Consider the following 20496-nt stretch of genomic DNA (forward strand, 5'->3'; position numbering starts at 1 on the left):
GCTATTTGTTTTTTGCAAAGTGTCAATTTCAATAAAGAAGCCTCATTCAACAAGGAAGTCAATAGAGACATGGTACAGATTATTTCTTTACCTCTGACAGTCATGAAAGACCATTTCTGAACCATCCCATACTGTTTTCAAAAATGCCGGAAACTCCCTGAGGGAGTGTGTGGATGTATTACCAGCCTCCTGCCAGCCTAGAACACAACTGGAGTACTGTACAGCTGCCACACAGAGCTGGGAATCAATCCAGCACCCTTTAGTTATTAATCAGCCTTCACTGCCTCAAAGACATATTTTATGTTATTTCCAGCTGACTCCAGTGCTACGCTCATTATTGCAGCCTACAGCTGATCAGCCTTGAGTGACAGTGAGACAGCATTGCTCACACTGATATCTATGATTAATCCCCGCTGTTTAATATTTGCTAAATACTCAGCTGTATCCTGTGGTAACCCTGGCACTCCAGCGCACGGCAGAATTGTGGTCAGTGAGGGCATCACCTTCGGCAGCTCGGTAGGTTATGCATGCTGGGACGGCTTCAAAACATCAGGCCTGACCACCAGACACTGCACAACCAATGGGACGTGGACAGGACAACCCCCAGACTGCACCGGTAGGACAGATTCAATATCATTGCTTCTACTGTTATTTTATGGGTTGTAATTATGAGTGGTTACAGCAGCTGGTGCAGTCGATATTATGAAAGGTGAGGAAATGCTTAGTTAGCTTAATTACTATAATACAGAAAATAGCATCAGTGTTGGTTATCAATGAAATGTAACAACCTTTTATTATTTATTAAATGTCTGTATTTAAGTACCATTTTGCGCTCAAATCCCTGCTACTTTGTACTTCAATTTCACTACATTTCAGAGGGAAATATTGTTTTTCCTATTGCACTACATGTATCTTATCTGTAGTTACTTAACATACAGTACACACATTAACTCATAGGATAATATGCAGTTATATACAAATAACTGCCTAAAGTTTCCGAAGTAAAACAATTAAATACTTTACTACATTTATTTACCTGTGACAAAACAGAATTGTATTTCATTCTACAATAATATAACCCTTTGAGGATCTATTTGAATGCTGCGTATTGTTACCTATCTATCTTTCTTATACTTAAGTAACATTTTGAGTGTGGGACCATTACTTAAGTGAGTACTTCTTCCAACTCTGGTGTTGGTGTATCAATAGTGGTGTTTTAGTAAAGGATCCAAGGGTAGTATGAATTGTGCATGGACTGTGCAACCTGCTGCTGTGCAGGTACAGGCCCGTACATTTGTAATATTGTTGTGTCTGAGATTTCAGCTTCTAAAGTTAAACCAGCCAGACAGAAGCTTGGGGAAAAGAAGGTGGGAGGTGGATGAAAACATGCTGGTACGTGCTTCAGGAAAGTAAAAAAAGAAAGGCAGGATGTAAGACAGATGAGTAGGAGGTCGACGTTAGGACAGGCGAGTAAAAACCATGTTTTTCTGGGTTGTTGTGAAATCAAGGTGAGTTGTAGTTGTAGTAAAATAAATAAAATGTTACTGCCCCTATGCACCACTGCAGGATTACTCCCACTAACATAACAATATAAATACTTCATTCATGATTTGTCCTGTAACTTTTCTCTCCCCTCCTTTAGTGATCAGTTGCGGAGATCCTGGCCCAGTAGCCAATGGGATCTATATAGGAAGTGAGTTTAGCTTCAACCACACAGTGACGTATCGCTGTAACCCCGGTCACCTGATGGAGCCACCTGCACGCAGCGTTGTGCGCTGCACTAAAGAGGGAACCTGGAACCAGACCAAACCCAGCTGCAGAGGTTAGTAGATCTTCCACCTTAAATAACTAAAGAATGGCAACATTTTAGTTTATCTTCCCAGGGTGGATCCAGAGGTCCAGTTGTACATCTGGAAACACTGTGTCTTGCAAAGGTGTTTGATTTTTATCAGCCATAATTCAATTTTTGTTTCTTTTAAACATAAACGCGTTATGAATTCAGTACTGTTCACCTTTATTTAATTAAATTAGTTATTTTTATGAATAATATTTAATTCATTATTTGTAATAATTCAAAGAAAAAGGTGGGTACACAATTTAAAAGTAAATTAAATAATGCACATTTTAAAAAATGAACACAAATGCCTTTATATACAAACAATTGTCTTACATTTGGTTTTTAAAATAGCACTGAGAGACCTTTTGCAATAAAATCAAAAAAAGGAATCAACGTGATTTGTTTTATTAGTACTTTTATTTTTAAAGAGGCATTGAGTTTATTTCAACAACAACAAATCTGTTTGTGTTGTAAAATGCAAGTAAAGCGTGAGCAAGAGTGTCATACCATCTACAAATAATTATTTGGATAGTCATTGTTATTAATATTGTCATATTAATGCATCATTGATGAATCTCATTATAACGGTAAAGATTCTGGTAGTTAAAAACAATAAATTAAAGCAATGATTATTATTATCACAGTGCTGTGCAACTGTAGCAAAAAAGCCTCACAAAAACAAGTGAGCATTTTAATGGGCGCTGGGATTGGAGAAAGAGAGACTGTGACTTTCAACAGCACATTAGAAAGAGAAAGACAAGATTTACATTGCTGCTTAAAATAAAACTGTGGTAAATTAGGGTTTATTCCCTGAAACCCTTCTTTTTTTCACAATCACAAAAGGGGAAAATGAAGGAGAAATAAACGGAATCCAAGTTTTGCAACAGCCCCTATTAGCAGTTTAGACTATGAGGCTCAACAACAGTAGCAGGGATGGTTTCCTGAGATCCTCCCTGCCGTTTCTTCCCACAAACAGAAAATCTCCTGCTGGCTCTTGCAGTTGCAGAAGCTTTGAACTGAGATGAAAAAATGAAGAAAGCCGGCAGAGTGGCTACTGAGGAGGAACCAGAGTGTGATGCAGAGAGGGGCAAAACAGGAGAAGTAAAAGATACTGTAGGTGATAGAAAATGAGACTTAGGCTGGAGGTTTAAAAGGAGAAAAGAAGGAAGATGAATAATGCGATGCAGTGTGGAGATACCGATAGGAAAATGATGCAAGTCCTCCATCTCTTTCTGTATCTTTTGTCTCGTTGTCCCCTTTCCTCTTTCCCTCATTTGCATCTCACTCTTCTCCTCCTCTTTAGGTTCTACTTGTTATGATCACATGTTTCTGTTCAGCTCCCCCATTTTCATCCCCTATGTTTTCTCCCACTTCAAACAATCCAGAAGTCTTCATTGGATCCTATTTTGGAACAACAACTCCCTCCTACACAGACACACTAGCACACACGGAAACATATTGAATGGAAAAGTTGTACGCTATAAAGGTGTCGCCTGACAGGCAGAATAAATCAAGTGAGCTTGAAGGAGAGAAGGGGAAGTAATGAGGATGAGAACAAGGGGGAGAAGAAAGAAAGTATCAAGGGAGGAGAGAAGGCGAGGACGAATAGATGGGATGAAGAGGTGTAGTGGAACAAACATTAGCAGATAGAGGAGATACAGAAAAGACACAAAGATAGAGCAATGCAGAGATTAACAAACAAACAAAGTGTGAGGTGGTCTAAGAGAGATTCAAGAGGGTGAATGAAGAGGGGAAATGAGAGAATGTGATGAGCCATCAGTGCAGCTACAAGGAGAAATAGAGTGAGAGAGAGGAAGCAAGTGATGTGAGAAACAAAGAGAAGCCAATCAATAACTGCCCCAAACCTGTAAACACACAGTGAGAAAAGGGATTAAGCCCATAAAATGTGTTGGCTGGCTGGATTGTGCCAAGAAAGATATATACCTAGGAGACGAAGGGAGGGAGAGGCATTAACGGTGGGAGAAGGAGACCAAGAGAGCAAAGGAAGAGGATATAAAAAGGATTGGAGCAGAGACAGAGACCAGAAAGAAAAGAGAGGAGAGGGGCTGGAGGAAGACATTGAGAAAAAGTTGCAAGACAGAGGAAGGAGGGGGTTCAAAGTGTAAGAAAGAACAGAATGTGAGTGGGAAAGAGAAGTGGTGAGGAAAAGGGAAGGAGTGAAGGATCACAGTGACGTAGGTGCATAAGAAAGCCGAGGTAAAAGTCATGTGAAGCAAACCCAGTCCACTCACAACAAAGGAACCTTTGATTGCAGTTCTTAGGGCATCAGACACCTGCAGACATATTGTTTGACTGTTCTGTTCTTTTTTTTTTAGAAAGCTACAGTTCGATCCCTAACTGCAAATTTGTTTTTAGAAAACACATTTAATTATTCATCGGAATCCCCATTAGCTAATGGCTAGCCACCAGCAATATCTCCTGGAGTCACACGACGGAAAGTGATGAACTGCATGCTTAAAGAAACAGGACCTGGCACTGTTTTGTGTGCAGGTGTCAAGATGTTTTTAATGGGACTAACACTTAGTGGAGTGGAGAAAAACATTTTTGAGCCCGGGAGGATGACTGAGGGGAGATGTGGAGCTTCTCCGGGACACTGGTGACATACAAAACCCAGAATTAGTCAACTGATTAGTTTGCCGGGAGCATCCAGCGGTTGCCTAGAAACTGCAATGTTACAAACAAAAGATATGTTTTGTAGTTCAAAACAATTTTGTTAATTGCACTGCTGAATCCAAAAGACTGGTCATTATGTAACGAAGAAACAGAAAAGAGGTTGAGGAAAAATAACTGAGGAAGGAGGGAGGAAAACAAAATATAGTCTAACATTGAGGGGACACAAGATGTCCGTATTCAGTTAATTTTTGTATCACTGCATGGTATCCATTCTGTATTAATTTCAGTATTGCTGCATCTCCTGTAGATACAGCATGTGTGTGTGTGTCTGCCTCTCAGTCTGCATGCTTGTTTGCACTGTATATCATCGGAGCAGAGTGAATGAAGCATGAAACCATCTGTCTCCTGGTTAGATGAGAATTACACTGACTTTATTAGGTGTTTGAAACCAAGCAGATGGTTATCATTATCTTAGGGAGTTAGACGCACGCACACTCAAGCATGCACACACACACACACACACACACACACACACACACACACACACACACACACACACACACACACACACACACACACACACACACACACACACACACAGATGTTTATCAGGGTGTTGTGAAGTTATATGCACACATGTCTTTGCTAATACAACACAATTGCATGTATGAACACGCACACAGGTGCATGCAATCGTACATGCATTGGCGGATTAAGGTGGTCAGGGGCCCCTAAGCTACTATCTGTGTGTGGCCCCACCTCTAATACTCGTGCTTTACCAGAAGAAATATAGTTTAGAGCTATGTGTGAAATCATGCTCAGAATAATGCATGGCTACTCTTGGGGGCATTAACATACACACAGGCTTTAAAATATCCGGTCATTAAAGGGATTTCCTTTCATAGAGCTTGGTCACAGTGTTTTTGTATTGACCTTATCAGAATAGGTGATTGGATAGTTGCAGCCCTTGCACGTGTAGGACCCCAGGCTGCATCCTCAAACAGCTTGTGCGTTAATCCACCGCTGCGTACGTGCACACAGCTGGTGTATCATCATTATGCATAAACGCTGTGTCTTCATATGATCACACATTCCATTCTCTGTACTAAACAGATGCTTTTGTAATGCATATTAATCGATTTCATTCGCCGGACCAGTTGATATAAACATTGGTTATGTACAAAAGCGGTTATGACATTTTCAAAGTAGCTGTAGGTTTGAGTCAATAACATACATAAATAGCAAGCCCACAAAGTGACTCTCAATTATAAATATGTATTGCTTGCTTAAATCCCTAGTGTAGGACCGCGCTTCAAAAGATGAAGGTTGATGGAAAAGTTGTCTTGTGAATAATACTGCCAGCATTTCATTTAGCAGACTTGAGGAAAACTATTTCACAGTTCACTCCCAATCACGAGTGTGGGAGCAGGTATGCACCACAGACAATGCAAGTCCCCAAACGGCCGTTCTGAAATTCTGTCCATATCGTGACCATTTTGTCTCTTCTGGTAAAGCAACGTAAATGAGGTGACCGAGATCAGCTATTGCTTTTAATGTTCTGCATGTTACCTGGTGCATGCTGGGGTTTCTAAGAGAAACCCCTAATTACACTTACTGTGACAGCGGTTTTTGCTATTTTGTCTTTTGACTGTTCCATCGTTTCTTCAAAGGGACAACTGTTGCAATAGTCTGCTCACATCCTTCACATCTTAGGACTGAATATCCACCAGGGACTTTTTTAGACTGCTGTTTTGTCTTTGTGACTGTGACAGTCTGAGTGCTTATTTGGTGATGAGTTATTTGTCTCAACTGAAGATACAATTGTGGCTATTAGCAAATAACTATCCCATTGTAGGAATATTAGTCATCACCAGCAAAGTGTTTGTTAAACTGGCTATTTTATACCTCTATCTACAGTGTAGCACTGTAGCTACTGTACAGTGCATGTACTTGCTATAATAGTATACTATGCAATACAGTCTACTTCCACTGTACTGTATATATTGCCTACTGTAGAAGCTAAGGCAACACAGATGGGTTAAATCCAACATAATTGCACCCACAGACACAGCTAACAACACACACACACATACACAAACACACACCAAGGATTAATAAAGAAATTCCTATGCAGCCTATGAGCAAGGTGAAACCTCCAGGTCTGGAAAGTGAAGCCTATGTGCGAGTGTCTTCCACCTGCATTCTATAATATCCAACACAAAGAAGTCATTGTGTATGAAAAGAAAATGGCTCCATCTTCTCGTGTCACTTTGTTTCCAGAAAAACAAGGTTTTAAAGCCCTAATCCACAAAAACCAATGAGTGGCTACGTCCACTTCTTTTTTATCTTCTCAGGCTGAAGTGTAAAACCATGTTGTCCCTTGAGCCGTGGAAATGTACCTTATATGAGATCTGTGTGTGTGTGTGTGTGTTTCAGTAATCCAGTGTGGACCTCCTGCTCAAGTGCACCATGGGAAAGTGGAAGGAACTGACTACTCATGGGGCTCGAGTGTTAGTTACAGTTGTTTCCATGGTTACCAGTTGTCCACTCCTGCTGTGTTAAGCTGTGAGGGGAACGGGACGTGGACAGGAGACGTACCGCAGTGCTTGCGTGAGTTAACTTAACTTGAGCTGATGCGCACCATTGTTCCTCTTTCAGTGATGCGATTTGAAATAAAAACAAGTGCTAACTGTATCCGCCGCCCTGTTTAAGCTGTCCTGTGTGGAGATCCTGGCTCTCCTGGAGGTGGATTCAGAGAGGGGAACATGTTCTCTTACAGGTCAGTGCTTAGACATAGTAATTATGTTAATTTGTTATTGGTAAACACCTGTGAATGATTTAATTAACTGTACAAAAAAACGACTTTTTTATATACCAATTCCGTACATGATATGTTGTCACTGTGGTTTTGTGGTAAACTAACACTGACGCATAAATAAACAGTTGATAACAGTCGACTGATAACAGTCTTGCTGTAGGTGTCACAATGTCCTAAAATATAAAGGCTTGACTCTGTGAAACCATCTCAGGAAATGTTGTTGTTCCACAGTGAATGTCAAATGTTGACTCAATAAGTTGTTTCCAAAAATAGATTTTTTTTTGGCCCCCATGTCTGGATGTCAGTCGGAAACATTGCAAGGACAAAGTGGATTTTAGATTGTGAGCAGAAACAGGAAAAAGATAAAGGCCAAAGGTCTAGTTGCAGACAACAAGGCAGTTAGGTAAGGAGCAGAGAAGTCGAACATATGACACCCTAACCTGTTCTTTGGACGTCAGAGGATAAAATAGAAACTTTAAAGCCCTGTTTAGGTATCGCTGCTCACTAAGTTTTGTTTGTTTTTTGTTATTAAAATTCTGTTTTGATATGCAGGTCGGAGGTCCGGTTCTACTGCCAGACCCCCTACCTGCTGGTAGGCTCTGCGTCCAGAGTCTGTCAAGCTGAAGGGATATGGAGTGGCCATCAACCAGCCTGTATAGGTATTAAAATGACTACTACCCCAAGAACACCTAGGAAACTTTTTCACTCAAACACACTGCAAGTGTTTAAAGTATACTTCCATGATGATGATGGTTGACTTTAGACTATTGCTGCATATCATATCACCATGTGATACATTAACATTTTATGGTATTTCTAAGCTTTAAAATGTCTTGACTGATATAAAAAAGAAACTTGAACTGACTTGTCACAGCGATAAGCTCTTTTATGATGATTTTCGAAAGGAAATGTTGAATAATGTAGCAATTAACTCTCCTATAGCCATTCAAACAGAAAAACATGCATAAATTGACATAGTGTGTATGTAAATCTTTGAAATATTACTTATAACACACTTTCCATAATTAGAAGGAACACACATTTTTGTTTCCTGCAAAAATAGAATTTAGTGAAATCAGATTATTGGTAAACAAGACTGTGGAGCTTACTCTTTTGCATTTAAGCATTAGTATTCCCGTGCAGATAGAGCTGAAGATATAATCTAATCAAAGCATCAAGTGTGTAGTTTTGATGTCAGCATTTGATTCCTTTAAGATTATATCTTCAAAAGCTCTTCATTTTTTTTTAAAGATGAAATGTGGGTTGTGGTTGTTGTTCTGTTCATAAAGCATGAAGATTATTTTTAAAAGTTGTGGAAATACAAGGCAAAATCTGAATAATTATGTAAGAGTGAACATGGAAAGCTGCAACATCACAGCCGTCACAGATTTCAGTCGTGTCCCTCTGATGTAAATAACTCTTTTATCTGTCATACAGATAATACTGTCAAAATGGGTCCGTGGCGGTACCCATATTCCCTAAACAGTATTGAACTTTTATCTGTTTTGCTTTGGTCATTGCTGCTGTATGATGTATCATATTTTAGGTACACAAAGCTGTAGGTGGGGGGGAAAGTTACCGAGAACATTTAGTATTTCTTCCTTTAGCTAAGTATGAGGGAAATAGTTTCCTTTTTAGTTAATTACTGGACATTTATCTGTCGCATGTTTATGGAAGTTACTTTAAAGGTGAAGGTGTGAGACTGTTTAGGATCTGAAAACGTTTTCCATTATTATTTGTTAGTAGCTGCACTATGCTAATCTTAATGCAATAAGTTCAAATGATAATACTCAATTCTTTGTGTGCAGACCCAGCCTTCAACAACTGCCGGGACCCAGGGACTCCAGCCTATGGTGTCCCAATCATGGGTCAGGGCTTTCAGGTGAGACATCAGTTGACCTAACACTACTGTATATCCTCTTAATCACATCAATTTTACAAGTTAACAGACACAAGAGACACCAGTAGAGGTAAAAATTGCAACTTGCAGGTGTAGCTTGTTTTATGTTTATTTTATTCTCTTAGCTTTTTAATGATTGTTTTTAAATGCCATTTCATAATGTGTTTCCACTGCACTATTTCTTAATGCTGTAAATGTCTTTCATTTTTGTAGAGCACTTTGAGTTGCCTTGTGTTGAAAGAAACTATATGAATAAACGTGCCTTGCCTTACAAAGGATGCACCAAGAAGTCCAGAGAAGTTTCAATAATGCAGAAAGAATTCATTAATGAATATTAAACTCAATCTGAGAAATGGGGAGATTTAAAAGTTAACCAGTTAGAAAAACGACAAACCTCCAAACACATGACCTGCCCATCAGAAATAAAGGTATGAGAAAAGTGCCCCCCCATTAGAGGGGAGTTAGGCTTCACAGAGGACAAACAGCCACATTGTTTTTTCTCTACGAGCCCTGAATATCTCTAGCGAATAGAAGAACCTGTTGGACGGAATATTTTGGTCTAAGTGGAATTCAAGCAAACATGCAAATCCTTCAATTTGTGGAGGTATAATTGGATATTATCCACAAGTCATATGGCCCCTGCCATCGCTTCAAAGAGAACAGAAAGTTACTCCCCCCATTGAGCAGCATAACAATAACATGTTTGAGACAAAATGATTTAAAAACAATTATTTGGTTTCATTTTGTTTCTTGTTTTGTTTTGTTTCTTGTTTTGTCAGAATCAAACAATAAGCAATAAATGTAGTATTAAAAGCGTTCATGTTCAAACTAATGACAAGTACCCCATGCTGAGTGTGGCAGGTCTTAAGAAGCTGCAAATGAAAAAGATTTATTCATTGTGCTTTTACTTTATGCAGGTTGGCAGTAAGATATCCTTCAAGTGCCGTAAGAACTATCACATCCTCGGTTCTACCACGAGAACATGCCTAGAGAACCTAACCTGGAGTGGAACTCAACCTGAGTGCATCGGTAATCAATCATTATTCAATAGTACCGTAGTGTTTGTTCGTTTATATTTTTTGTATTACTTTTTTATGTTTGTATTTCATTTCCCCTAAAAATTTAGTTGGTTTTAAGAAGAAGTGTTAACTCTGTGTGTATTTTCCTCACTCAAGCCCATTCATGCAGACAGCCGGAGACCCCCAGTAATGTTGATGTTCGCTCCATGGACCTGCCCACCCTGGGATACACGCTGATCTACACCTGTCAAGATGGTTTCTATCTGGCTGGGGGATCAGAGCACAGAACCTGCAAAAGTGATGGGAGATGGTCGGGTAAACCCCCACTCTGTAAAGGTATCCAGATCCTATCTTTAAAATGCTCTGCTCGAATGAAGTGAGCTAATGTTGAGCCTGGAATCTTAACTGGATGTCGTAATCCCATATGGTTTAAGATAAATACAGATTATCGTCCTGATATTATTGCTATGCTCTCATAAAAATCCCTCAGGCGTATCGTTAATGCTCGGGTGATGCTTTTATTTTATTTATTTACTTTTAATCACGTACTCGTGGCCCTATCTAGTCTCAAAGACAAGGAGCCCATGGCTATGAATACCGTGATGATTGATTAAGTAAACAGTCTGCCAGTTGGCTCTTCTGTGGAACCAATTAACTGAGAAGAAATATAAATGTAACTAGATTACATTTCATCTTAATGAATACACATCTATCATATTTCCTTATTCCTGTCGTCTATTCCAAACTCTTTCTATAAAACATATACTTCAATAAGCTTAAACACTAAGTGATTGTGTCTAAACTAAGTGTTGTTTGTTGTTTCAGTTGGAATGAAAGTCAATCCCAAAAGCAGAGGAGACTCAGATGTTCAGAAAAACAAGATTCGAGGTATGCAGGATAAACCCCTTTCAACACACGTTGTTGTACCAAACCACAGATCTATTGTTAATTCTGTTAGGTTATTGCTTGTTTCTTTTTGTTTTGACTTGAAATACTGCTCATCATACAATTCCTTCGATAAAAATCAGAAAGGAAACCAGAGAGGGATAACTTTTGTTGCACAAGGTTGTACCGTGTGTGGACTACTTGGGCCTTATTGCAGATTTATGAAGGCTCAGACTGAGTAAATAAATCAGTGAAAACATTCAAGTGCAATACCATGTAATACCTTGCAAGTTTGAAGTAGGCTTTTTTAAAAATCAATATATGTATTTAGAGGGAGTCAGTGAAGAGACACTCCCAAAGTTTTTTGCAAGAATACTGAAGCTGTTGAGATAAGTCATAATTCTAAGTGTGATTCAGAGGAGACTAACAGAAACACTGCTGCAGTTTAATGTGAGGGAGCCAGAGCGTGCTTTGAATTTCCTCTGTTTTTTGTTTCTCTTTCTCTATTGCAGTTCCAGTGGATGTGTTTTCTCCAAACTCTGAGTGGAGCGGTTTCTACGAGTATTTAGGGAAAAGACAGGCCACCACATTCACAGTCACCGGGTTCAACACCACCAGCAGCAGAGTCAACGTTACATTACTGGAGACCAGCGGAGTGTCAATCAGACTGTCAGGTAAAAAACCACAGTAACAATACAAAGAGTTAATCTCATTTGTATTTTGACTAACTTTAAAAAAATATACTTGGTTCACAGCTGTAACATAGAGTACTAAAACTGATCTGCTTATATTAAATATTATAAGCTTGCAAAGGAATCATCCTGAATTAGATAAGTGCATATTCATGTAGACAAGAGAGGAAAAATACTTAATTCCATATGTTACTAAACTAATAATAATAAATGAACCTGTCATAGTGCAATGAGCATTGTAACACCACCTCTGATTTCAGTGGGGAAAAAAAGGCAATTACTTTCAAGATTTTGAAGATTTGCAAATGCAGTGTGAATCTCACTATGGGGGTTCATACACATCCGGCTGATAAAGATCAAGCTTTCATTCACACTTATTAGCAAAGCATCACTTAAATCCAAAAATAATGTTGGCGCCAGTCACATTTTCATAAGAATCCAGTAAAAAATATAATACAAAGAGGCACAGGTAGGAACCATGAACCTGTCCAGTAGTGAGCCTTGGCCCCCTTCACCTCAATGCATCTGCAGAATCACCTCAATACTTCCCAGTATACAGGTTACATACATTTTCACAGCATTTCTCCGGTGCACATGTTTTTTTGTCCAAATCTACTTGGAGGATGGAGAGACACTGGAAGGTTAAAGAAGGAAAGCTCTTGAATGAAACGCACAAAACAGTTGTGTTCAAGCAACTGATAAAAAGCTGCCTGACTCACCGACTGACACCTATGTGTGTTTTGACATTTCACAACATTTCACAGTCAATATTTCAGCCTGATCTCGGGGTCATGAAAGATGTTCTGCTGGTAGGAGGCAAAGGCTCTCAAAATATCAAATGAAGTCATTTTAAATCTGTGCTATTTCTCTAACATGGGCTTGTCATATTGAAAGCAACAGTTTCTTTGTTGGCGCTATACGTAGTTAACCTAGTATAGATATGTAGCTGAAGGGTAAATGTCACTTTCTCCCCAGTAATATGTCAGGTGCGTCATGATCAAAATGTCAAGGTGTCTCCTTCTCTCTCCGTTTGCGTACCACCCTGCCTAACTGTCTGTCTGTTTGTTTACTAATAATCTTTTTTCTCTACATATATGTATCTTTTCATGCAGGTACCTACAAGTCAGAGGAAAACCAGCTGCTGCTGAAGGTGTACCAGGTGAAGGGGCCCACAGAGCATTACTACAGCAAGTTTAAAAACGACAACTGGGCCATGGACGGATATGTAAGATACACTTACTCTCTTTTTATAATAAGCATTATAAAATGAAGGTTGCTCTTGCACATGTCTTCATTCACAATCAAACTCAATGCTACAATATCAATATCACTGCTCTATACTGGAACAACAATGTGGCACCGTCCACACCGCAGTACTCCCCGTAAACACACTTCTACTAATTCACATTATATAAAACTGATTTTGAAATATAATTATTTTCTTCAAATACATGATTGATTTGGTTTACCAAGAAGTGTTTGTTGCAAGGCTGCATTTAAAGGTGCGGTTGCAAGGCGTACCGCAGAGAATCCAGGACGTTACATCAGCCAATAAATACGTAGTTCCAGCACGTCACTCCACATTAAATTTACATCTAGTTTATTAACTCCAATAAATCCTCCCTGTGCATCCATAATTCATCTTTGATGTACACAAATGGGGCTTCTTTAAGCTGTGCATTTATTAAATCAGCTCCTTTAAATATGAAAATATTGAATGGTAAAAGTGTTTAAAAGGAAAAACAAAGTCACCTTTCATGTTCCATGGAGACTGTTCAACTTTGTTCGATTGGACTTTTGAAGCTGGGACTTCTGAACATCGTGTCTACAGCTGGGGAATGGATTAAAAATTGGATCCTGTTTGACTTGATTACAGAGGAAGAGAGAGGGTGTATTGAAGGAACCAAGTGGGATTATTTTAAAAGATAGTCAGGCAGGAATGGATAACAAAAAGATGGAAGAAGGAAGGAAAGAAGGAGGCACAGAGACAGCCAATTTTTCATGTTGCGAATGACAGAAAAAGTAAAGGAGGAGGAGAGTCAGGCTGGTAACGGCTGCATTGTGATACCTGGAAAGCAATTCCTCTACAGTTAGAAGATGAAATTTAAATTGTCGATTTGGGGGTAAAACATTGCTGCTTTGGCCTCCTGACAAGAGAGAGCGGAGAGAGGAAGAGAAGGAGACTGGGGAAGGCCATGAAGGGCAGAAATATTGCTGATCGTGGAAGAAGACTAAAGTATTATTGATTTACCATAATGATTGTTTATTGAGATATGTCACAATGCTTTTTAATACTTTGATTACAACTTAAACAAATCTAAAACAAAATTCACAAAAGGAAGAGGTAGCTACACTTTCATCTGCCTTAAAATATGCTAAGATTATTGTCACCCAACAACCATACATGCCTCAAACTTCACAGCCTCTAACTGAATGTTGTTCTCTAACATCAAAGTACAATCTGCTTTTTCACTTTTCAGGTTACTGCAGAATCAGACCAGAAGACGTTTGTCTACCAGGGTCATATTCACAGTAAAGACTTTGGCAAGTTCCATCTAACGAGGCAAGGTAGGTCTCTCTGTAACATCAGCATCATTAACAAACACCACTCAGAGAGCGGAGACCCCGTCAATGCCAACGCTGCAATCACATGCTCCTCGGATGGTCCAATTCCATGAGTTGCAAAGTCGTTTGTTGTGTTAACTGCCGTCAAGTCCTTTTGTCTGAGAAATATTGACTCGAAAAAGCTCAGAGCGTTTAAACAATCCCATCTCTAATTGGGAGGAATTTTCCCTTCCCAATTATTCTGACACCACATGAATGCAGCACAAATGCCAAAGATCTCGCAATGTTAACGAAGGTGAAACATAATTAGTGTATCTGCCCCTTGATCGGATATTCTCCAAAATGTAATGAGGTCCTGCTTGGCCCGTACTTCAACCTTCCACCAAGTTTCATTACAATCAGGAGAGTTGTTTTTCTATCGCCCCGCAAACAGACAACTGTGCCAAACACATAAGCTTGTTGCCTGATGTCACAAACATTACAGCCTTGATATCTTCTTGGGTCACCATGTCATATTGAAAAGTGGAGTACATTTCAGAAAGCGGAGCTTAAGTGTGCAGACTTATAATACAAAAAAATCCTCTATTACACATGCACAAAAGGGTGTTAATGTGTTCATGTATGTGTGGGTTCATCTGTGTCTGTGTCCCCAGGCCCTGTAACCATGGCAATGGACCCATCCAACCCCTACACCAACAGCAGCTCCGTGGCAGCCGCCATCTTAGTTCCTTTCTTTGCCCTCATCCTGTCTGGGTTTGCCTTCTATCTCTACAAGCACAGGTAAGCTACATCCTCGGGGTAAAATCAGACAATACAGACAGATTAACCTTAAAAATGAATAAAAGAAGAATCCAGTCCTTGAATCATTCCCTCATGCAGATATAGTTAGAGTTGCATTGCATCTGCCCGCCATGAAACCTCAGCATTTGGTTACCGCCTGGAGCTGAAATGCCTAAGTCGTCCAAAGAAAATAAAAACATTGTTTTTGCATTTATTGTGCTCCTCCCCTCCAGATCATTAAACATTATTAACAGTTTGAAAGAGAATACTTCAACATATCCTACGAGTCATTTTGGTGTTGTAAAATCACAAAATGTTCTAACCGAGTAGAAAAATCTTCTTTAATGACTCTGAAAATAGGATACTGATGAGAATGTAGATATTTAGGATAAATAGGTGCAGGCAGATGTAGTTTACCTGAGACTTTCCAAAATGGCAGACCTTTAGCATTTGCGCTTTCGCCAAACCAACATCACAATAGAGCCTAATTACGTATTTTTCTCTTTTAAATCATCATATATTTGTGAGTGACTTCAAAACTAAGTAGAGGAGATGGCTGTTTGATGAACCCCGTGTCCTTAAGCTCTATTGAAATACATTTAGCGGACCAGATAGGATTTTTGGGAGGAGAGGCAGGTTTAAAGAAATGTTCAAACATAATTAAAGCTTTAAAACTCCAAAGCGTACTGTGAAGATTACATCTGATTGACCTTAGATTTTAATTATTGTTCCTAGAAAGTTCACAAAAGACTGTGCCTTAAGATGCCAGATTATTCTCAACTATATTGAGGGTGAAATGACATCATTAACGTTTACTATATGAGACCTATTTAAGATTCCACATCTTAGGGCGGTTCTGACCTTTGCACTTAATCACTCAAACTTTTACAAAGTCATCATACTCATCTAACACAAGTCATTACTGCACACTAATCTGTTGGCTTGTCATTAATGGTAGCTACTTTATCTGCAGTGAAACATGTCCTGACCTCAGTGAGGAAATATTGCATTGCTAGCAAGTTAGTAAAGTGTATGGCTGTTTACTAACTGGTGAAAATAGCAATCCTGTTGAGTCTTAGACGTGACTCCTATGCAGAGGTCTATGAAGATAAGGGAAATATATTGATATAACACTTTGTAATATTGCAATCATGACAGTACCTGTTATATTAAACAGATCCTTTTAGTAGCTTGTTGTTGAATTTAAGTAAATCAATTTGAAAATACTCATATTGAACACACTGAATAAGAAAGTAAGCACAAAAGGCATCAATAAAATAATATACACTTTATTTTCGCATTTTAAAAGTGCAGTTTACTAATGATGCTCTTTTACAACACAAAACATCGCTGCGTGCAGCTGTCTTCTTCGATATACTGTATTGTGTAGCTTCTATTGTGATATAAAGGATATATTGTGCTGCCTATGGCCGATGTACACAGATAATGACAGTTGGATTTGTATACCAAAAGCTACTAACACCTCCATAACTTTACAGTGTGTCCCCCCTCCCTGCTCCCCAGTTAGCTGTGTGTATTGGTTGATGTATATTAAAGCTGATGGTTGTACGCAGGACATTGTCTGCTGACACAGATGACAATGAGAGACCAAAAGACACCTGGGGGCCTGGCGGCAGGTAAGACTGGCACCTGTTACTCACCTGGTTTCAAACAGCAACCAGACCTCCGCCCGCCGCCACATCCTCCGTCAAACTCTTCATCTCTTGTTTTTGGTTTTAAAATGTGTATTCATGCTCTTAAGTAAGGCTGCACAAATCGCCCAAATATGACATTTAAATGTTCTGTTCCGAGCTGAATATTTTGTCCTAAATGATTTGTATTGTCAGAAAACACAAGCTTTTAAACCAATTGAATAATAATTCAGAGGGAAATGGAACACACAGACTCCTCATTTCGGATAAAAGTCATTCTAATCTTAAGTTGAAAAAGCCGTGCAGCCTTACTGTGTCGTAAGAGCCAACATTTAACGCTAGAAAGCTATTTAATTTGTCTTTGATCTCATTGTCATCTCTCCGTCAGCATGACGTCATCAAGAACAAACACAGTATTGGATGTGCTAGATAGTTTGAGTAAGATTATGAAGTGTAAGTAAATACATTCTTTATTATTTGTATTGTTTTATTTCTCTCATCTTTACTAGACAGTAGGTTTGCATTTAGCTTTGCTCATATAATGCCCTAGCCAAAGATAATGCTAAGCTGGAAAATAGAATATAGCTCTACATAACAATGTAATAACTTCAATAATAAAACTAAAAGAGAGGTGTGAGTGTGCAGACTGCAGTTCCTTTCCTGCTTTGACCTATATGTCAATACAGCGTCTATAATACTGTCAAAGACATTATGTGAGCTGTTTTTCATTCTACCAATAAAACTAAAGCAGTGCACCTACAGCCACAAACACAAGCCAGTGCAGAGACTTGAACTACTGCCATGCAGGGAGGTCTGCCGTGTGTGTCGGTGTGTGTGCAGTTTTGTAAAGTAATGGATTGAGCATGTAGGGTAGGCTTAGTGGCTCCCCAGGGTTGGATTTCTACCAGTGAGCATTCACACACGCACACACACTCTTAATGAGGTCAGAGTCAAACAGTGTTTCGGCTGCAGCATTCCTCCCTGCTAATAGTTCCACAGGGTTTGGGAGTAAGTGATTATATCTAACTGGATTATAGGACCTGATTATCTAAAAAAATGTAATCTGCGACAAACACACAAATTAGAAGAGGGTAGTCATATTTCAATGCATATCCTTTTGAATCCCTGCAGTAAGTTTCTTAAAATCCTCATCCAGGCACATCGACTAATAATGTGTCCTTTTGAACTCAATCCATTGGGCACCATTTACAGGATGATGGGAGGTTGCATGTACTGAGACTCACATGAGATCAGCAGATGGGCACTGGTTAGCTGAACCACTGAAGCAGACAGTTGTTAGGGTTCATGTGCTCGTTCCTGCCATCAATTTCCATGCAATTTGTAGATTTATACCAGAAACCAGCTCTTACTAAGGGGGCGCCTTTCATCCCAAGGCTAAAGCTCTCGCACATCATGTTTAACAAGACAGTTGAGAGGAGAGAGAAGGGTACTTTAAGATAACTTATCTGAATATATATATTTTTTAATGGTTGTAGTACTAAATATGACTATAAAAAAGGCTCAAAAAGGCTCCACAACAAACTCAAGGAGTCACAACAATAGAGCGATCATCGTTTGAGAGTCGCATTACTGGCCAACTCACAAATAAAATCTATTTCACCCAGGCTTTTTGGTTCACCAACTTCCGAGAAAAATATCCTGATGTTTAGCTGGTAGTTGCTCCACTTATTCACCCATCACTGATTCACCTGGGCTCAAACTATACTTCACAGATATGATTTTATATGGGAGAGTTGGTAAGAGCTTATATTAAAGAAAGGAAGTAAGCAAATTAATCCTAACATATCTTTGAGTTTGTCTTTCACCTGTCATTTTCTTGTTAGACCTGCACCGTTTTGGTTTTACTGTGTTTTGTTTTTCCAAACATTAAATAAAACTTTGCCAAGATATCTTTGTTAACCAAATACCTGCAATGAACACCATTTCTGTTTTCCCTCTCGTCTTGCAGGACACGTCCCAAGGTCCAGTTCAATGGCTATGTCGGCCATGAGAGCTCCAACGGTCAGGCATCCTTTGAAAACCCAATGTATGACACCAACATGAAGCCCACTGAGGCTAAGGCAGTCCGATTTGACACCACACTCAATACAGTCTGTACCGTAGTATAGTTCAACAATCTGCCACCACCTAAACCGTGGTTCAGTCCAACGTCCCTGTCGCAGTCTGTGCTGTGGTTTAACCCAACAGAAGAAAGAAAAAATGATTTGGACTTGTTCCTGTGAGCAGTTTGTGTTGTAGCATGCTGGTCCTCTGGCAGTGTAACCTGCACAGTAATGCAGCTATGCTCCACCGCCTACCTGCAAAAAGGTATCATCCACCTCTACCCATAGTCGGACAGAGCAAAATAAGTTGGAACCAGTACACAAGGGAGTAGACAATGAAGGAATCAAATGTGTTGTTGAGGAGATCAATGCTGGCACTAGAACTATTCATAGGCACTGTTGTCATTCAAACACCGAGGAAAAACACAACGAGATGGTACAACCAATTCCTTCAAGAGCGACAACCTCACTGAGCGGTGTGTGTCAGAGGACTACTGCAAAATTCAACCTTTTATGGAAAGTGCTTTGTATGGCCCATGAATACCCTCCCTGCAACCTGAATGTGGTTTACCCAACCTGACCCCACACCCCACACCAAATTTGCACAGTGTAGGCTCTTATCTTATGAAGTCCCCTGCTGCAGGCCAGACATGGGTGATGCAAGGTTTTTCCCTCAGGGAAAGCACATGGACTAATCCACTCTTTTATCCCCTTCAGACATCAGAAAGTAATTGGATTGTTCCTTATATGTCAACACAAAAACCATCACTGGTGCTGGACCAAAAGATCCCTGTAGACCTCCATCACGCTTGACTTGACAGGACTAGACTCTGATGTAACTTCAGCTCTCAGAGTTTTGGGGAAATCTGATATCAATCGACTGCTGTGAAATTGACTGCGAAATGCTGTCAATTCAGTGACAAGTTCAACAGACCAATTCCTTAAAAGATAACATCTCGTCCAGTACTGGATACTAGTATTAGATTAGTACTAGGAGCTGTGGACTAGTACTGGACGAGCCAGGGTCAAATAACAGTTGCAGATTCGATTAAAGTGTTTGTTTTAGCCTACATAGAGAACTGAATGGGCTGCGTTCTCAAATAGCAGGACAATCAGTGAGGAATGTTGACTCAGATTGTCAGAAAGATCACTGTGATGTGGTCTTATGTTCTGCCACTTATGACTTGGCCTGCCTAAAGTATTTGGAATCTAATGTAGGCTTAAACATATCAAATACATCTTTTGCAAATGCTATTTTCCCCAAGTTTATCACAAGACCCTGTGACCTAGTTCTAGATGAGTTTTGGAAGTTTTAAATATTCTATAGACGTATTATACACTTAAAATCAATACGATGTACAATATTCAACACTAGCACTAGGCAGACTGTGCTGAACCAGAAAACCAGACATTTGAGTTGCCGGGCTGGTGTCCACAGAGGCCTGTCTCACACAATCAAAGAGTCAGACAACTGATTCTTGTTCTTGGACTGGCCAGGATTCAGTGCTTGGTGGCTGAAAAAGAGGAAGCCTGGAGGCAATAAGCTGTCAAGATCTTCAACTGCTGCAATCAGCTGTGGCCAAATCCAGGAAATGATTCGTCTTCTCCCAACTCTGGTCGGGATTATCAGTCAAGTGTTGACTGATTTATT

The 20496-nt window shown here is 39.6% G+C and overlaps 1 protein-coding gene across 1 annotated transcript in view; it reads left to right on the forward strand.

Moving 5' to 3' along the window:
* LOC134862870 (CUB and sushi domain-containing protein 1-like) overlaps positions 1-19168 on the forward strand; it is a 343579-nt gene extending 324411 nt beyond the window's left edge. The window contains exons 62-76 of the mRNA XM_063880971.1: positions 440-616; positions 1643-1822; positions 6908-7081; positions 7184-7250; positions 7842-7948; positions 9098-9171; positions 10107-10218; positions 10365-10544; positions 11034-11096; positions 11606-11767; positions 12898-13010; positions 14266-14353; positions 15004-15130; positions 16705-16767; positions 18752-19168. Coding sequence (XP_063737041.1) covers positions 440-616; positions 1643-1822; positions 6908-7081; positions 7184-7250; positions 7842-7948; positions 9098-9171; positions 10107-10218; positions 10365-10544; positions 11034-11096; positions 11606-11767; positions 12898-13010; positions 14266-14353; positions 15004-15130; positions 16705-16767; positions 18752-18911 — 1847 coding nt within the window. The 3' untranslated portion in view covers positions 18912-19168. The remainder of the gene's footprint in view (positions 1-439; positions 617-1642; positions 1823-6907; positions 7082-7183; positions 7251-7841; positions 7949-9097; positions 9172-10106; positions 10219-10364; positions 10545-11033; positions 11097-11605; positions 11768-12897; positions 13011-14265; positions 14354-15003; positions 15131-16704; positions 16768-18751) is intronic.
* Positions 19169-20496: the final 1328 nt, after the last annotated feature.

Source organism: Eleginops maclovinus, chromosome 4 (genome assembly GCF_036324505.1).
Source record: "Eleginops maclovinus isolate JMC-PN-2008 ecotype Puerto Natales chromosome 4, JC_Emac_rtc_rv5, whole genome shotgun sequence".
In the NCBI taxonomy this organism is placed as follows: Eukaryota; Metazoa; Chordata; class Actinopteri; order Perciformes; family Eleginopidae; genus Eleginops; species Eleginops maclovinus.